Consider the following 19,089-nt stretch of genomic DNA (forward strand, 5'->3'; position numbering starts at 1 on the left):
CATGTAAAGGCTCCATGTTTGGTTAATACGTCTGAAGTGCTAAAGGTTCAAACCAGATATGAGACTGTACAGTTTGCAGCACAAAACACCTACTTGAGGGCAAGTAAGCGTGGTTTAGGTAGCCTCGCTCAAAAGTGAGGCTTTCCTTTACATTCACACAGTGTAATAAAAAATGCAAATGAGTAAAACTGAACGAGCACTTTTTCTAGCAGCGCAAACAGATGCGGTATAGCGAGATACGCAGCGTTACCAAAAGTGGCCATCGAGCGCAATATTCTGCTGGTCCATCGACCCCAGTCAGGTGGAAATGCCTACCAGCAACATGGAGGACAGGCTCCATTATCGGCGACATTTCCTCCACCACAGACCAGGAAGGGGAGGCATACTTACTATCCTGCAACAGTATGGTTCAGTCAAAGTATCCCGCTTTTAGTTGCGATGGATCAGGTGCCACAGTCAAGTTTACAACATTCTAAACGAACCCAAGAAACAGAACGACTACATGAATAATACTCACACTCTCAGTTAGTGAATCAGGCACTAATAGGACAGCTCCTCCCTTCTGCGCAGGCAGTCGGAAGGACAGTCTCATTCGGGGTCTTCCTACTGGACAGGCTGCGGCGGTGCGAGTTATCTGTACAACATGGATGATGAAGAGGAGACTTACCGGCTTTGGAAAATTCGGAAGACCATCATGCAGGTGAGGTGGTGAAAGATATTGTTGTATTATATCATACCAAAATGGCACCGTAGCAGGACGCCATGGCACACAGGGCTCCGGTGTGCTCTTCTTTTCTCCCCAATGGTCTCTCTCGATCCACGAGTGCCTACTGTGCATGCTGAGTACCATATATCACATGCACAGTAGGTAGATACGAGTGGTTATCGTCTCATTCCCCCATAATAACCGCATCCTTTCCAACGCTCACAGGCAACTCCTGAACACAAAACGTACACATAAAATAGTCACATGAATCCAGATAATAAATCAACTAGTCATATCACCCCCCCCCCCCCCCCCAATAAAAATATATTTAGTCAAAAGTATCCAGATAAAACAAAGTATTCACATTTATTTACCTGATGTTTCTTCCAGCCCCTAAGTGTGTGTCCCTTGCAGGAGGTCCACACTGCTGTGAGGTCTGTAGTGGCTCATTGACTCATCAAGTCGACGGTTTCTGCACGTGCCTAGACATCTTTTGCAATTGCGCTCCTGCTGCAGATCCCCCCCCCCCCCCCCCGAGGGCTGCAGCGTCTTTCCCCTTGTAAGACCCCCACCACCTCCTCTGATGGCTACAGTACCTATCCCCTGCAATGTCTGAACACCCCCTTTCTTTCCCATGGCTGCAGTGTCTGTCCCCATAACACACACACACACACACACACACACACACACACACACACACACACACACACACACACACACACACACACACACACACACACACACACACACACACCTACAGTGTCTGTCTCCCATAACACCCCCCTTACTGCCAGGCTTAGACTGGGCCACCAGGAACACAGGAATTTTCCCAGTAGGCCTAGCCCTTTTAGATTTAAATGGGCCCTTACAAGCCCTGCATCGAGGAAAGGGGGGCTTTAGCACAGCGGCAGGGAGAGGTCCCAACCCTAAAGTTTTTGTCAGACCCACTCTTTGTGAATAGCATCGCTACTTACTTTGTGTATTTTTGTGTCTGCCCATGACCCATCATGAGTACGTCCATGTTCCAGTATATGACCCATCACGATTACGCCCATGTTCCAGTGCATGGCCACTCCCATTTTTTTTGTAGCCATCTTCCTGTTTTAGACTGTCCTCAGAAGAGCTCACAACCTATTCCCTACCATACCAAATTATTTAAGTAGAGTACATGTGTATGTGAGCCCAAATTGGGGGGGGGGGGTAGAGTGGGCCCCAGGCTGAAACTTTCCTGGCGGGCCCTTTAGGTTCATACACACCAACTATCTTTCCAACTATCTGCCAAACTTATTTGTTAAACCCCATACAACTTTGGTTAAACCCCATACAACTTTGGACTGATAAGAAGTCAATCCAACTGTTGGATTGACTTCTTATCAGCTTTTTAAACAATAGCAAATTTTTTAGTTGTTTCAACTTGTTTCTCAAACAAGTTGTATTGGGCTTAACAGACAAGTCGAAACAACTAAAATAAAAAGCTGATAAGAAGTCAATCCAACAGTTGGATTGACTTCTTATCAGTCTAATCAGCCGTTTGAACAATAGCAAAATACTTTTTTTTTAGTTGTTTCACAACAAAGTTGTATGGGGTTTAACAGACAAGTTTGGCAGATAGTTGGACAGATCGTTGGTATGTGTGTATGAACCTTTAGTGTCCCAGTCCGACCCTCCACATGGCTACAGTGTCTGTCCCCCGCAACACCCACACATGGCTAGGGTCTGCCCCCCATAACACCCCTCACCTCCCCCCCCCCCCCACACACACACACACACACACCCACCACACACACAAAATGGCTGTAGCAACAAGATCCTCCATACCTCCCTCCCCAACACGCACATGGTTGCAGTTGCCACCCTGCATAACCCCCCACACTCGCACACCCCTCATAACCCCCCCTCCTGAACTGCTGCCTGCCTAGCTGCCTCACAGTCAGAGTGCACATTCACGCTGTGTGTCACCTGACCGTCTGGAGCCAGCAGCTACATGCACACATTGTTTATTTTTCTATTTTCCCTTCCCACCTCTATCATGTATGTGGCCAATCAGGAGGGGGGTTGGGGATGCAAGGCAGCGAGTGGTGCCGATGTTGCTATGGTGACCAAAGATGCTGCACTTAAGGCTCATACACACCTACCAACAATCTGTTCAACTATCTTTCAAACTTGTCTGTTGGAAGATAAGTTGGATGTGTGTACAGCTGACAAAGAACCAGATCACCAAATGATAACATGCTTGCCAGATCCAACCAGTGGATCAATCTGACCAGCTATCAGCCAGGTTGGAATGTGTGTACAAGTTTTTTGAGCAGCTTTGTTGTTTTTGAATGTGGACATGTTGGGAAGTTTGTCATTTAGCTTGCACGGATAGTATTGAAGGGAGTTGGTTCTTTAGTTGGTTGGCGTGTGTGTGTGTGTACTTGTCAGATAACTTGTTGTTGATTGGTCATGTTGTTCGGTTGGTTGTGAATTAAGTTAAATGTGTGTTTGAGCCTTTAGACTTTAACCACCTGGGCGGTATGGACGAGCTCAGCTCGTCCATCACCGCCGGAGGCTGCCGCTCAGGCCCTGCTGGGCCGATTTGCGCCAAATAAAGAGCAGCACACGCAGCCGGCACTTTGCCAGCCGCGTGTGCTGCCCGATCGCCGCCGCTCTGCGGCGATTCGCCGCGAGCAGCGGCGAAAGAGGGTCCCCCCAGCCGCCTGAGCCCTGCGCAGCCGGAACAAAAAGTTCCGGCCAGCGCTAAGGGCTGGATCGGAGGCGTCTGACGTCAGGACGTCGGCTGACGTCCATGACGTCACTCCGCTCGTCGCTATGGCGACGGTGTAAGCAAAACAAGGAAGGCCGCTCATTGCGGCCTTCCTTGTTTATTCTGGGCGCCGGAGGCGATCGGAAGAACGCCTCCGGAGCGCCCTCTAGTGGGCTTTCATGCAGCCAACTTTCAGTTGGCTGCATGAAATAGTTTTTTTTTAATTTAAAAAAAACCCTCCCGCAGCCTCCCTGGCGATCTTATCAGAACGCCAGGGTGGTTAAAGTAAACCTCTAATGCCATTAAAAAGAAAGTTTCACTTAACCAGGGCTTCTACTGGCCCCCTGCAAATGTCCTGTGCCTGCGCCAGGACAAAACGATGCTCCCCACTGAGGCTCACTTTTGCTTTACTCTGCTGCTGGTGACTGTGCCTGCGCGGTCACATTTATGCTCCAATCGTCGGAAGCACCCTGCGCAGTAGAGATTTTCTCTTCTTATGCCCCTGCTAGATGCAAACGAGGACGTGCACAGCCAGGGTCGCGCATGTGCAATGTACATTGACTTACAAGACAGTGAAAGTGAAATTTAGCCGCTGCCGGGGACCGGAGGATTGGTGAATGATGGTGTGGGCACAAAGCGGCTGCAAGGCTTCCTGTGAATACACATGAATGCAGTTAATGGCATGCTTAAGGCCCATACACACGTCGGATTTTCCCGAATGACGGGTCGTTTGAACGTCCCGTCTTTCAGTCGTCCGCACGCCAAATCGGGCGTGTGTAGAGTCTGTCGTTCGGGTGATAAGACTGATTTTGAGACCAGTCTTATCACCCGAACGACGGACTGTACACACGCCCGATTTGGCGCGCGGACGACTGAACGACGGAACGTTCAAACGACCCGTTGTTCGGGAAAATCCGACGTGTGTATGGGCCTTTATACTACCTGAATGTAGCTTTGGCAATTAAACAGGGATATAATAAATCTGCTTTATTGGGCTCTATTCACAAAACCATGTGCGGTAACTCTTTTTTGGGTGAAAAATTACCTCCAGTTATAATTCACTAAAAATAGTGAAAATAGTGAGTATTCACTAAAAATGTACCAAGTGTGATAAATGTTTGATAAAAGTGCGGTAAAACAGGTGATAAAACAGGTGATAAACTGGTGATAAAACAGGTGATAAAACTGTCAGTAATATGAACGGAAATAAAGCTTTTTTTGACCACTGTAGGGCAGCCCAAATACTTGCCACCCATTACACAGAGACCACCCAGGATAGCCTGTCACATTTAAAGTGGGACCTCAACTCTTGCACAGGACAGAAGGAAAACATATATAAATGCACCCCGTATGTATATAATTTAGCCTGTCTAATTCACCCGCATCTGTGAATAATCACAACTGTAATTTGAGCTCTCAGCTGTGCCAGCTGGCTGCCTCAGCAGAGCAGCTAATGTGTAAATACAGGATGTTAACCCTATGTCTGCTTCCATGAAAGCAGGAAGTACATACACTGGAGATTTTTTGCTGGATTTGTATCAGCTGTAACAAAGAAATGTTTTTCTTTAAAGGTAATTATGCTGCTGCTTATCTTTTACAGCAGAGAGGAATTTCCTCCTCGGCATCTATAAAATCATCTAAAAGACTGTACAAGGTGTGAAAGTGCGCCTTGAGATTAGACACACTCGTCTTTTCTGCCTTCTATGTAAAATTGACATGAACTCAAGCAAAGAAAGCTCAAAAGGCTCCATCCTGAAGGCCAAAAGCAGAGAAGTGATAATTATCACCTACCATTTGTAGGTGATAAAAACATCCTTAATTAACACCAACTTTTCAATTGAGAATCTCAAATTGGAGATAAATTTTGAGGTAATTACCACACTTTTACCGCATGAGGTAATTTATTGAGAAAAAAATTTGTGAATTTCAAAATGGAGATATTTTGGTCGGTGTTTATCACTACCTAATTTAACTCATGCGGTAACTCATTGAGAATAGAGCCCATAGTGTTAGATGACCTTAGCAGTTTGAAAAAGAAGGTAACTTCAAAACAGAGTTCTGTCACTACTGTTACCCATCTGTCTCTCACTATGATTTAATAAACTAAAAAGAGCTATTCTTACTTCAGCGTGGTGCAGACCTTTCTGCACATTGACTGTGACCCCATTGGTGTTGGTCAGGGCATCAATCACTTGTCACCAATTGAACATGAAAATTGTTTTACTGTAAAGCATATGCTTGTTTCGGGTCTATGGCTAAAAGTATTAGGCCCCGTTCATATTACAAACGCGGACGGCCATGCGTGCGGAACGCAACGCATGCGAACGTACGCCATCCGCGTTTGTATGCGTTGCATGGCTGATCCCATCACTGAAAAGTGAATGGGTCAGCCGCGCGGTTTTGCAAAAAATGCGTGCAGCACGCGTTCCCGGACCGCACAGGTCTGGAATGCATGCAGTGTGAACATCAGACAGTGCACTCTATGCACAGTCTGATGTCGTGCGTGTCGGCCTTCCGCACGCGTTTCCAAAACACGGCTGGAAACGCATGCAGTATGAACGGGGCCTTAGAGGCAGAGGATCAGCAGGATAGCCAGGCAACTGGTATTGTTTAACCTCCTTGCCGGTTATCCCGAGCTCAGCTCGGGGTAACCTGCGTAGGAGGATTTCTCAGGCCCCGCTGGGCCGATTGAAATTTTTTTTTTCTCCTGCACGCAGCTAGCACTTTGCTAGCTGCGTGCAGTTTCCGATTCGCCGCGCCGCCCCCCCCCCCCCCTCCAGGCCCCTTGCGCAGCCTGGCCAATCAGTGCCAGGCAGCGCTGAGGGGTGGATCGGGATTCCCTCTGACGTCCCGACGTACATGACGTCATCCCGCCCGGTCGCCATGGCGACCAGCAGGAAATCCCGTTCTGAACGGGATTTCCTGCTTACTCTGATCGCCGAAGGCGATCAGAGTGGATAGGAAGATGCCGCTCGTCAGCGGCTATCATGTAGCGAGCCCTCGGCTCGCTACATGATTTAAAAAAAAAAAAATTGCTGCGCTGCCCCCTTGCCGCCAGAATTGTAACGGCAAGAGGGTTAAAAGGAAAAAGAAATATGGCAGCCTCCATATCCCTCTCACTTCCGTTGTCCTTTAAATAGCTACTGTCTCCTTATAGTTGATGGCATTGTTTAAGGATAAAGATGTATTGTCAGTAGCAATGTGCCTAACACTTCTCCTCCATATGTACACCCTCGCCAACAGTTTTTACATTATGCAAACTGACAGTTTGATTTTAGCAATCTTTAATGGGCAGGCTTTTATTTCTTGGTTTTAATTTTTATGACTACAAACCATGTCGTTTTTGTTCTCATGTTTAGCCTGAATCTTTTTTAAATCTGCAGTTATGCCACGATCGTGGGTATTTAGTGACACAGGATGAGTTGGATCAGACTTTGGATGAGTTTAAAGCACAGTTTGGTGATAAACCAAGTGAGGCACGGCCACGGCGAACTGATCTCACTGTGTTGGTGGCGCACAATGATGATCCGACTGATCAGATGTTTGTTTTCTTTCCTGGTAAGTTGTTTTTATTTCTTTATTTTGCTTTCTGTATTTACTATTATAAATGTCTAATATAATCTAACAACTTTGTTGTTCAATTGCAGAGGAGGTAAAGGTGGGCATAAAGACCATAAAAATGTACTGTCAAAGGATGCAAGAAGAAAATATCACCAGGGCCATCATAGTTGTGCAACAAGGGATGACACCATCAGCCAAGCAGGTAATGCCAATGCAAGCTATGCACACGTTTCTGATTGCCTGTGAAATAATCACTTTTACTTGAAGAAAGCACTGGCGTCAGCAGTTTTTGGTTTCACTGTAATTAGGGAGAGGGAGGGGGGGGGGGGGGGGTGTAACAACAACTTATGAATTTGAATAGTATTTTTCATTTTTGTTTCACTTTGCAATGCTAACGAAGCATGTGTTGTACATTGCAATGGCTTACCTGGCTGCTGCTGTTGGGGTTAAAGAGAACCCGAGGTGGCTTCCTAAGAATGAAATCCGCACACAGAGGCTGCCCAGCCTCTGTTGCTATCTCAACCCCCCCTAAGTTACCCCTGCGCGCTGCTATCCCCCATAAATCACAGCCGCGCTGTTGACACACACACACACACACACACACACACACACACACACACACACACACACACACACACACACACACACACACACACACACACACACACACACACACACACACACACACACACACACACACACACACACACACACACACACACACACACACACACACACACACACACACACACACACACACACACACACACACCTCTGTAGTGTCACTCTGCATGCTCCCCCGCCTCCTGCATAGCTCCGGTCCCCGCCCGCGTCCCTTCCCTCCAATCAGCGGGGAGGGAAGGGGCGGCGGGCGGGGCCTGGAGCTATGCAGGAGGCGGGGGAGCATGCAGAGTGACACTACAGAGGTAAACGTGTGTGTGTGTGTGTGTGTCAACAGCGCGGCTGTGATTTATGGGGGATAGCAGAGCGCAGGGGGGGCTTAGGGGGGATTGAGATAGCAACAGAGGCTGGGCAGTATAGGCAGACCCAGCCTCTGTGTGCAGATTTCATTCTTAGGAAGCCGCCTTGGGTTCTCTTTAAAGGGGAACTGAAGTAAGAGGTATACAGAGGCTGCCATATTTATTTCCTTTTGATCAATACCAGTTGCCTGGCAGCCCAGCTGGTCTATTTCTCTGCAGTAGTATCTGAATAACACCAGAAACAAGCATGCAGTTAATCTTGTCAGATCTGACTTTAAAGTCTGAAACACCTGATCTGCTGCATGCTTGTTCTGGGGCTATGGCTAATAGTATTAGAGGCAGAGGTTTAGCAGGGCTGCCAGGCAACTGGTATTGCTTAAAAGGAAATAAACATGGCAGCCTCCATATTCCTCTCTCTTCAGTTCCCCTTTAAGCTGCTTACACATGGAGAATGATTGGGACTTGCAGGGATCAGGACTTGATCTCTCGGGCTACATTACGGGGTCAAGTGCTGTATGGACACATCACAAGGCTGTTATTATGGAGGAGGAAAACAGATGACAGAGCATTGTACGACAGACGCTACCAGCAGGCGGGATAAGGAGGGGGACGTTGTGTTCGGCCAAGATTATACGCCACCCCTGATTTATCAGCAATGCATTGAGGCAGCTGTACCCATGCTGGATTCTTGCCAGAGATGGCCCTGACTATCTGCCTCAGGCAAGCATAAGTGTATTGGCCTTTACCTGCTGTGGAAGTGAAAAGGATATATCTGGAACACTATAATTTCTTTAACTGCAAAGCTTTATTTTTTTTATTTTTTTCTTCAAAATTCAATAACTGAACGGCTCTGCATAACCACAGAGGCGCTTAGTTTTTCACTACAAAATTACAAATGAATTGCTATTTCCATGCAAGGATAGCTCTTAGCAGTGCGGTTCTATCAGCTGGGAGAGTTGCTTTTGTCCGCAAATAGTTTCTTCTGTAGAAAAATCACAAATGCATAAAATTGACTGCTTGGTTGCAATCCATTTATAATAATTGTATAATTAGTATCTTTCTAATTTTTATTTACTACAGTGGAGGAAATAATTATTTGACCCCTCACTGATTTTGTAAGTTTGTCCAATGACAAAGAAATGAAAAGTCTCAGAACAGTATCATTTCAATGGTAGGTTTATTTTAACAGTGGCAGATAGCACATCAAAAGGAAAATCGAAAAAATAACCTTAAATAAAAGATAGCAACTGATTTGCATTTCATTGAGTGAAATAAGTTTTTGAACCGTCTAACAATAAAAGACTTAATTGATGACCAAGTTTGCACACATTTTAGGAGGAATGTTGGTCCACTCCTCTTTGCAGATCATCTCTAAATCCCTAAGGTTTCGAGGCTGTCTCTGTGCAACTCTGAGCTTGAGCTCCCTCCATAGGTTTTCTATTGGATTAAGGTCCGGAGACTGATTAGGCCACTCCATGACCTTAATGTGCTTCTTCTTGAGCCACCTCCTTTGTTGCCTTTGCTGTATCTTTTGGGTCATTGTCGTGCTGGAACACCCATCCACGACCCATTTTCAGTTTCCTGGCAGAGGGAAGGAGGTTGTCATTCAGGATTTCACGATACATGGCTCCGTCCATTTTCCCGTTAATGCGATTAAGTTGTCCTGTGCCCTTAGCAGAAAAACACCCCCAAAGCAAAATGTTTCCACCCCCATGCTTGACGGTGGGGACGGTGTTTTGGGGGTCATAGGCAGCATTTTTCTTCCTCCAAACACAGCGAGTTAAGTTAATGCCAAAGAGCTCTATTTGGGTCTCATCAGACCATAGCACCTTCTCCCAGTCACTCACAGAATCATTCAGGTGTTCATTGGCAAACTTCAGACGGGCCTGCACATGTGCCTTCTTGAGCAGGGGGACCTTGCGAGCCCTGCAGGATTTTAATCCATTGCGGTGCAATGCGTTTTCAATGGTTTTCTTGGTGACTGTGGTCCCTGCTAATTTGAGGTCATTCATTAACTCCTCCCGTTTAGTTCTAGGATGCTTTTTCACCTTTCTCAGAACCATTGACACCTCACGAGGTGAGATCTTGCGTGGAGCCCCAGAGCGAGGTCGATTGATGGTCATTTTGTGCTCCTTCCATTTTCGAACAATCGCACAAACAGTTGTCACCTTCTCTCCCAGCTTCTTGCTATTGGTTTTGTAGCCCATTCCAACCTTGTGCAGGTCTACAATTTTGTCTCTGACATCCTTGGACAGCTCTTTGGTCTTTCCCATGTTGGAGAGTTTGGAGTCTGCTTGAATGATTGATTCTGTGGACAGGTGTCTTTTATACAGGTGACTAGTTAAAACAGGTGTCCTTAATGAGGGTGACTAATTGAGTAGAAGTGTCTAACCACTCTGTGGGAGCCAGAACCCTTAATGGTTGGTAGGGGTTCAAAAAATTATTTCACTCAATGAAATGCAAATCAGTTGCTATCTTTTATTTAAGGTTATTTTTTCGATTTTCCTTTTGATGTGCTATCTGCCACTGTTAAAATAAACCTACCATTGAAATGATATTGTTCTGAGACTTTTCATTTCTTTGTCATTGGACAAACTTACAAAATCAGTGAGGGGTCAAATAATTATTTCCTCCACTGTATATTGTTATATACTGTATTGAGCTAGAGGTATTTTAAGTAACAGAGTTTGATTTGAATACTGTAAGTGCTGATTCCACAACCCTGTCAGTTCCTAGATGATCATTACAGCTGACAGTTTATCCTCAACCATAACGCAGATGTGCTGCTCAGTTCTATTGTACAGAGAGGGTAAGAAGAGACAAGAAATTTTGCATTTGTGGCAGCTGGAGTTCCGGTGCAGCAGATCTGAGGAGGAGGCTGCTGACATCAAGAGACGCCTTACTATACAGCGTTATCGCCCAAATTGGTCACTGGTGATTTTTTTTTTTTTTTTTTTTTTTTTTTTTTTTCCAAGCAGCAAGCATTTAGTGTTTATGTAGCTCCAGTCCAAAGCAGTCATTCTACTCCTTGGGGTTCATTTGCTAAGGCTGGAGAATATAACGGGTTGGCAAAATATAGGCTGGATTTTTTTAAAATAATTGTGTACTGTTGGGTAGTAATATTCAGCAGCCCTCACCTGGGATCATAACAGAACATCGATGGGTTGCTGAAAGTTATACAGCCATGACTTGACCACCGTTAACCTACAAAACACTTTCAGTGAAATGTCAGTGGGTGTCCCTGACACTGCTTGGAGGTAGTCTCGCTGATCACTCTAACATTGCCCTAAGTTTTAGTGCCTCAGGAATCCTGGTGTTCCTTTCCTACTTTCCTTTCCATAAGAAGCTACATGCCTGTTTGCTTGCTGAGGCGATTGTTTAGCACTGTCTCAAGCAAAAACCTATTGTGTACAGCTTCCCCACAACGTCCTTTTAATATTTTGCTGTGATTGATTTATAAATGACAAGCAACTAATTAACCTATTGTGCTTGTACTTACCCAGACACCACTTGGCTCATATGCCGCTCTATTGTCCCATCTCTACATTGATTGTGCAACTATAACTCAGCAGAGTGTCTGTACAGCTCACATAATAATAGCTAAAGATGACTTCAGTAGTGCCTGTGCTAATACCTTAGGGCCCTTTTCCACTGGCAGCATTTTTGCCTACACTAATTGAAACCGTGCTAGAATGTTTCATAAATCGATGATCAATAGTGTTCCACTGCATCAAATGATGCAACACTACGGTTTAGAATCTATGTGCAGTGTATGGAAGGATCCCTCTCTAATCAGATTATGTATGTCTCTGCTAGCTGTTTGATCAGAGAATAAGGTCCCCAGACTGCAGCATGAGTGCCAGAGCATGAGCTAGACCGAACCAGAAGTGGAGCAACTGTAGTGGATTGGCCTGGATTACATGCATTTATTGTGAATCCCCTTGAAAAAATAGACTAATCTACATATACTAATCCTGGACTGGATGGGCGTGTTTTTCGCCCCCACAAGGGGATACGTGTGGCAATGAGAGACCCCGGAAGCAAACTGTTGCTTCTAGGGTTTGCTCAAAAATAGGGCTAAAATCACAATTTTTGCGTAAACAGCGTAAAGTTACAACACCAGCACTGCATATTCATTTTAATAGGCAGCGTTTGTAAAGTGTCCGTGTGAATTGGCCATACGAAAATATTTAGAGACAAATTCCTGTCTTTTTTTTTTTTTTTTTTTTTCTCCCCCCTGTATGGCTTACTGATCTTTTTAGCATGTTTCCAGAAATATAGATTTTTAGAGATGGCCAGATTTGCTAATCATTCTGCTGACATGGAGATCGGAATTGGGCAGATCAAATGCACATCCTGCTGATTTTTGTATGCAAGCCTGAATGATAAGCATTTCATTGCGAGGCAGGCAAAAGGGGTGCTGGACATTTGGGCGCCACCACAGGCTGTAATGTGAATTACAGCTTTAGCAGCACTCGAAGAGTCATTTGGGTGCCAGCAAAAGACAGAACCCAAATTACAAAAAAAAGTGCAATTCCACCAAATTGCATCTGTGCCCTGAGTCCATGGCGGGCTGGAGGAGGAATGGTAATTGTCGCCACCAGTAAATGTGCATAGCAGGGTGAGACTTTTTTCCTCTTCACCCTGTGCCCAAATTTCCCAATGCCCTTTTTGAATGTATGCGTTTCACTGGTCGTATCCAATGTGAGTCAACAATCTACTATTGTATATGCCACAGTTGTCTGAACTTTTGGTCTCTTATTTTGTAGTCACTGGTGGACATGGCTCCCAAATATATCCTGGAACAGTTTCTGCAGCAGGAACTTCTCATTAACATCACTGAACATGAGGTAAGTGAATCCCCACAGCCTGCATTTTTTTTATTGTACCCTCTGTGACTATCTTCTTACCCCATCCTGTAGTGCCCCAAATACATGACAATGTATGTTTGATTCAGTCATGAATGGAAAATCCATTATGGCTGGAGTTCCATGTTAAACCAATGGCACATTAGTCTAGTTGTTGTTTTTTTTTTTTGTTGTTTTTTATGTACTGTACAGGTGCATAAGTTGCGTGATCACTGATTTCTGACTTTGCTTTTCTTCTTAGCTGGTGCCGGAACACGTGGTGATGACCAAAGATGAAGTCACAGAGCTGCTGGCAAGATAGTATCCTTTCTGTGTGTGGTGTACAGATTGTCACTAATCCTCTTTCTGTTGTGCTGCATGTTGATCCACTCAGCAACTTGCTGTTATCTCTGCTACAATTCTAGCACTAATACAGTGTATATATTACACAAAACATTCCATATTAGATTTGGATATAATAGGGGAAGGGTTAGGACAGCTCTCTAGATTGTTGCTGTCTGAATTGTGTGTTGCTGGGTTTAAAGATAATAAAGGTCCTCCTGAGTCTCTTCAACACTCCAGCTATGTACAGGATCACAAAATTGCTGCTGATTCTCTCTTCTGTTGCTCAGTCTGGTGCTTTCTCTTCACCTTGCGGCTGCTTCTACAAAGGCAGAGCCGGCCACTAGAGATGCTTCCACAAAGGCCAAGTAGGCCACTAGAGATTGTTAGTGCTGCCACTTTCACAAAGGCTCAGTAGCACACTAGAGATGCTGCCACAAAGGCTCAATAGGCCACAAGGGTTTGCTAATGCAGCTGCTTCTACCAAGGCCCAGTAGGCCACTAGAGGTTGTCAATGAGATGCTTATTCTAGCTTGGGTGAAAATTTAATGCGGCTTGGGAATGAACCAATCCAAAACAGTAGGAAGTGCATGTGGCTAAAACAAATACAAGCTGCATTATATTTATATAAAAACTGGATAAATTGGCATATCTCTGATCATTTCCAGTAGCTACAAACATTTGTAGTTTCCTATAGGTATTGGTCATCACATCACATTTGAATGTATCATGACTGACTGACAGGTGGTCAATGAGATACAAATAATTCTGGCTTGCATTTAAATGTTATGCAAACTGTATGCAGCATGGAATTGAGCCAATCAAAATGATTTTTTTTGTGTGGATTCTGATTGACCCAATTCCAAACTGCAGAATTATGGCTCGTCCCACTATATTGGTGCATAAAGTTTGGGGAGCAAATGCAGAACCCAAGTGTCCTAGAGACTCTAATAGGAAGTTATTGCTTTAAATGTATATCTCAGAAGATAATCTGTGTTTAAATCCCATGTTTCTGGACATTCCTATACTATGTATTCAGTAAACTGCGGGAATCCCAACTCCCTCGTATCCAGGCTGGAGACCCCGTGGCAAGATATTTTGGTTTAAAAAGAGGACAGGTATGTTTGTGTGTTGTAAACAATCAGCAATTCACTTACACAGTCAGAGGCTGGGCTCAGTAAAGGCAGCTTGACTTCTCCATGGGCTTTAAAAGTGCATTTTTGAAATCTGAGAAGACAAGCTGCTCATTGAAAGCAATTGGGCAGAAACCTATTGGGCTTAGCATTGCCTTTCCCTGTGCCAAAGAATTCTAGTATACCCATAGAGAGTACATTTAGCACATCCGTTTTTACTCGTTTGAAAGAGCATGCGTTAAATATCACTTCCATAAAACTCAAACATTATTAGTCAGACAAATCTTGAATGCAGTTCTACTGAATTTTTAATGAGCATGCCCTTGTCTATATTTGTGTCAAAAGGTGCTTTTCACTGATGACTTTGGACTGTACCATGTAAAATCCCCCTATCTCTTTACCCATGCAATGGCTTTCTCCCTTTGCTCACTCTGACACAAGTTACATCAGGAAAATGTGCACTAGAGGCATCTTTGCATACTTTTCTATGGCCATTTACTATGGGAAATGGCACGTTGTATAAATAGTAGTAAAATCTCTTATGTATATGAAAGCAACTTTTGCTTGCCTTGCAGCTGTACAAGACCTCTAGCACCCCAATAGTGTCCTGTTAGATTGATTTCTTACATTTGCTGAACACCTGCTTCCTCTGAACTTCAAATTTGCATTCTCCTGACGCATGGTAGCTATGGTGATGTAGGGAAATACAGTCTGGTATAAATTGCTCATTCTATATTGGGAATAAGGTCACACCTGGTTACATACCTGTATATACAATAAGAATTATGTGCTGCTCTGACTGGCAACATAGCCAGTAAGGACCATGGCACTAAGACGAGCTCTTCATCAGCCATCCAAGCTCATCTGTCCTTTCCTCCTCTGTTGTATACTGTACAATCAACAGGATGCAGCTAGTTAGAATTGTCAGGTGCTCTTCCGGTGTAAGAATCTCTAACACAGGTGCTTCGCAAGGGTGTGTACTGCCCTTCGATTCTTTTTTCCCCTGTACACAAACAGCTCTACCTCATCTGCTGACACTGTTCATCAAGTTTGCGGATGACACTACCAGTCTAGGACTCATTGGTGAAAATGGGGATCACGAATATTGCAGTGAGATTGAACTGATCCACGGGTGGTGCAAGGATAACAATCTTGTACTAAATACGGCAAAAACTGTGGAACTGATCGTGGACTTAAGAAATGCACTGCCACCCAGCCCGGTCTCCATTGATAGAACTAAGGTCTCCAGGGTCTGCAGCGCCTGGTTCCTTGGTACCACTATCACTGAGAACCTGAGATGGGATGCAAATACCACCACAACTCCAAAAAGAAGCCCAGCAGAGGATGTTCCTCCTGAGGCAGTTGAAGTTCAGAAGGCCAACCGGTTTCTACACTGCGACTATTGAATCTGTCCTTTGCTCCTCCATCATTGTCTGGTACTCATGAGCAAATGCAAGAGCCAGACACAAACTCCAGAGTAATGCTGCGGAAAAGATCGAGGTCACACCTGCCTCCTCTGGCCCTCCTCCACACATGTAGAATGAGGTCCAGGGCCAACAGGATTACACACAACCCCTCCCACCGTGGCAGTCGCTTCTTCAACCTCCTTCAAAACCACCAGGCACAGAAACACATTCTTGCCCCAAGCAGTCGCCCTCCAACTCAAGCACTCTCCCCAATGTTATCATAGTCTCCTCCAGCTCCACTGGCGTACCAGCATATGAGCGCACTCCCATAGGCTGACTCTTAAACGCACTATACCATGTTGCTATAACCTGTTCGTTTTGCACAGTGTGGTTGCTATCTGCACTACGTGTTATTGTTACATTGCTGTTATTGTCGTTATGTAATTACCATCTGCAATATGTTTGTTTCCACTATCCACACTATGCCAATTGCCTTGTGTCCAGGGCTGTGGAGTCGGTACAAAACTCTTCCAACTCCTCAGTTTATGAAACCACCGACTCAGACTCCAAGTACCCAGAATGGCTCCGACTCCTCGACTCCCGACTCCTTAGTCTTATACTTACCAGGGCTGTGGATTTTGTACAAAAGCATCAGACTCCTCAGTTTGTGAAATCACTGACTCCAACTCCGGGTATCTAAAATTGCTCAGAATCCTCGACTCCCCAACTCCACAGCTCTGCTTGTGTCCACAAATATTTCCAGGTGTGGCGCCTCTGACACTTGGCGAATAAAGAATTCTGAAATAGCAGACATGCCAGTATATACACATACGGTATACATTTTATACATACTGGCATGTCTGCTATTTTAACTGCAGTTTACAGCAGAGGAGAAATGGATTGATGAGCCTGTCAGAATGCGACATGTTATGCTACCAGTAAGAGGAGCCTAGCTAGATTTATTACTTCCCACAGCCACATGAGACTGGAGGGAGCTATAACGCAGACGTGAAGGGAGGACACATTTGAGAAAAACGTCCATTTTACCATACAGTATGCATTATACAGTATATATGTGAATTCGCCAAAGTCTGTTGGCTGAGGAGGTTGAGAAGTGGCAACTGAACTGTTTCATTACAATCGTCAACTATCCCTAAACCAGCAAAGACACCTTATAATTTGAGGGTCAGCCCACACAGCCTTAAAGGGGCACTACAGCGAATCAGTGTTTATATAAGAGCTAGATAACATTAAAACACACGTGTCAGAAGTAGCTATGAAAAATAACTAACTTAAAGGTTTAGAGCTGTCACTTCACTCACAATATTTTGTCATCCTGTAACGTAGAAACCGATAAACCCATTATGTTGTGGCAACATTTGTTGTAACTTAATATATTTCTATGTATGGTTTTTGTATTTTTGTGCACAAAGCCATGAACTGTCCACAGAGATGGACTGGCAGGAAAATAGTTGTTGGTGCATGATCTTGTATCTTAAAGAAAACCTGAGGTGGATCTTCGGGGTGCAGATGGGACACAGAGGCATGTTCTCTGCCTCCTGACATGCCTCTGTGCCCCACATCGCCACTCTCTGCCCCCGGGTTGTCACTATCTCAGAGGTAAACATTGAGGAGAGCAATTCCCTGTTTAAAACGCCTGCCAGGGGTGCTCCTCCAGGGTTTACAGAGTTGCTATTGGGCAGCTCTCTCTCTCCTTTGCCGTGCTTCCTGCCACTCTCCTGCACGCTATGAGAGACACGGTCTCTCAGTGCAGTGTCATGACCTACAGGTCACGCAAGTGAAAGTGGCCATTGCGGCCCACAGGAGCGGCGGTTTTTGCGGCTACCTGATCTGCTCAGCCCCATGGATCGGGTAGCTTTTTTTTTTTAATTATCATGATTTTCCTGTATAAATCGTTAGTTGGTACAATAAAAAAAGTCAGTTAAATATATCATATAGGAGACACACAGTGATATTGGAGAAATTAAATGAAGTTTATTGGATTTACAGAAAGTGTTCAATAATTGTTTAAACAAAATTAGGCAGGTGCATACATTTGGGCACCACAAAAAAAATGAAATCAGTATTTAGTAGATCCTCCTTTTGCAGAAATTACAACCTCCTAAACACTTCCTGTAGTTTCCAATGAGAGTCTGGATTCTGGTTGAAGGTATTTTGGACCATTCCTCTTTACAAAACATCTCTACTTCATTCAGGTTTGATGACTTCTGAGCATGGACAGCTCTCTTTAACTCGCACCACAGATTTTCAATTATATTCAGGTCTGGCGACTGAGATGGCCATTCCAGAACGCTGTACTTGTTCTTCTGCATGAATGCCTTAGTGGATTTTGAGCAGTGTTTACGGTCGTTGTCTTGTTGAAAGATCCAGCCCCAGCGCAACTTCTGCTTTGTCACTGATTCCTTGACATTGGTCTCCAGAATCTCCTGTTACTGAGTGGGATCCATCATTTGAGAGTTGTTTTGAGACCCCCCCCCCCCTTCAGAGAAAATGAAGAGGGAAACTTAATTGACACCCTTAAATACTCTTTCATATTTGTATTCACCTGTGTATGTAGGTCAGGGGTCACCAAGCTTACCAAGCCAATTTGAGTTCCAATAATTAGTTCTAAAGGTTTTGGGATTAATAAAACCTAAATATCTAAACAATTATTTCACACTTTCTGTAAATTCAATAAACTTCATTTCACTTTTCAAATGTCACTGTATGTGTCTCCTATATGATATTTAACTGACTTTTTTATCGTAACAACCAACGCTTTATACAGGAAAATCATGACGATTAACAAGGTTGCCCAAACTTTTGCATCTTACTGTAATTTTGCATTGTAACGTTTCATTCTTAAAGAAAAAATAAATATTTGCTTTTTCACAGGTGGTGAAGATTATTCGTCCAAGTGAGACTGCGGGCCGGTACATCACATACCGCTTGGTGCAGTGAGTGAAAAATACAAGGCCCTTCAAGAAGTTTCACCAACAAGGATGACCAACATTCGGGGCTTAATGACTGAAATTGCATGGAAAAGAACGGGAGCAGATTCATGACAAGTGCAACAAAAGTTGAGCAGATGTTCTGAGCTACCCATCACTTGTTAAATAAAACAAGGTTTCTGATTGGTAGTTCTCTGCAACTGTTCCGTTTTTATTACAATACTCTTGATCAGGACAGCAGTGTTGCTTCTAGTAACCAATACATGTCAAATATTTTCCCCTAACTTTATAGGAAATTGCAAATAAAGTTGTTTGCCATTTTACCATTGAAAATCAGGTAATATGCAGCCAATCAGCATTTTTCCTCATTTGTTCGAGCAGTACTGGCTCATACTTTTGTCACTGAATGTTATTTTC

General features: G+C 44.4%; 2 protein-coding genes across 4 annotated transcripts in view; one reads left to right on the forward strand and one right to left on the reverse strand.

The window, feature by feature from the left end:
• Nucleotides 1-1,133, reverse strand: part of LOC137512000 (uncharacterized) — a 49,077-nt gene extending 47,944 nt beyond the window's left edge. Inside the window, exons 1-2 of one of the 3 annotated variants that reach the window (XM_068234024.1) lie at nucleotides 1,081-1,133; nucleotides 518-938 (exon numbers count right to left, since the gene is read on the reverse strand). The gene's annotated coding sequence lies outside the window, so the exon portion shown is untranslated. Of the gene's footprint in view, nucleotides 1-250; nucleotides 308-390; nucleotides 497-517; nucleotides 939-1,080 lie in introns of those variants that run through there. The other 2 variants (XM_068234025.1, XM_068234026.1) reach the window with 2 other exon arrangements.
• POLR2E (RNA polymerase II, I and III subunit E) lies at nucleotides 476-19,024 on the forward strand. The gene is made up of 7 exons (XM_068234027.1): nucleotides 476-700; nucleotides 6,836-7,010; nucleotides 7,100-7,215; nucleotides 12,763-12,843; nucleotides 13,103-13,161; nucleotides 14,222-14,300; nucleotides 18,617-19,024. Exons 1-7 carry the CDS (start codon nucleotides 644-646, stop codon nucleotides 18,680-18,682), a joined length of 633 nt encoding a protein of 210 aa, XP_068090128.1. The 5' UTR covers nucleotides 476-643; the 3' UTR covers nucleotides 18,683-19,024.
• The last annotated feature ends 65 nt before the right edge of the window (nucleotides 19,025-19,089 follow it).

Source organism: Hyperolius riggenbachi, chromosome 1 (genome assembly GCF_040937935.1).
Source record: "Hyperolius riggenbachi isolate aHypRig1 chromosome 1, aHypRig1.pri, whole genome shotgun sequence".
NCBI lineage: Eukaryota > Metazoa > Chordata > Amphibia > Anura > Hyperoliidae > Hyperolius > Hyperolius riggenbachi.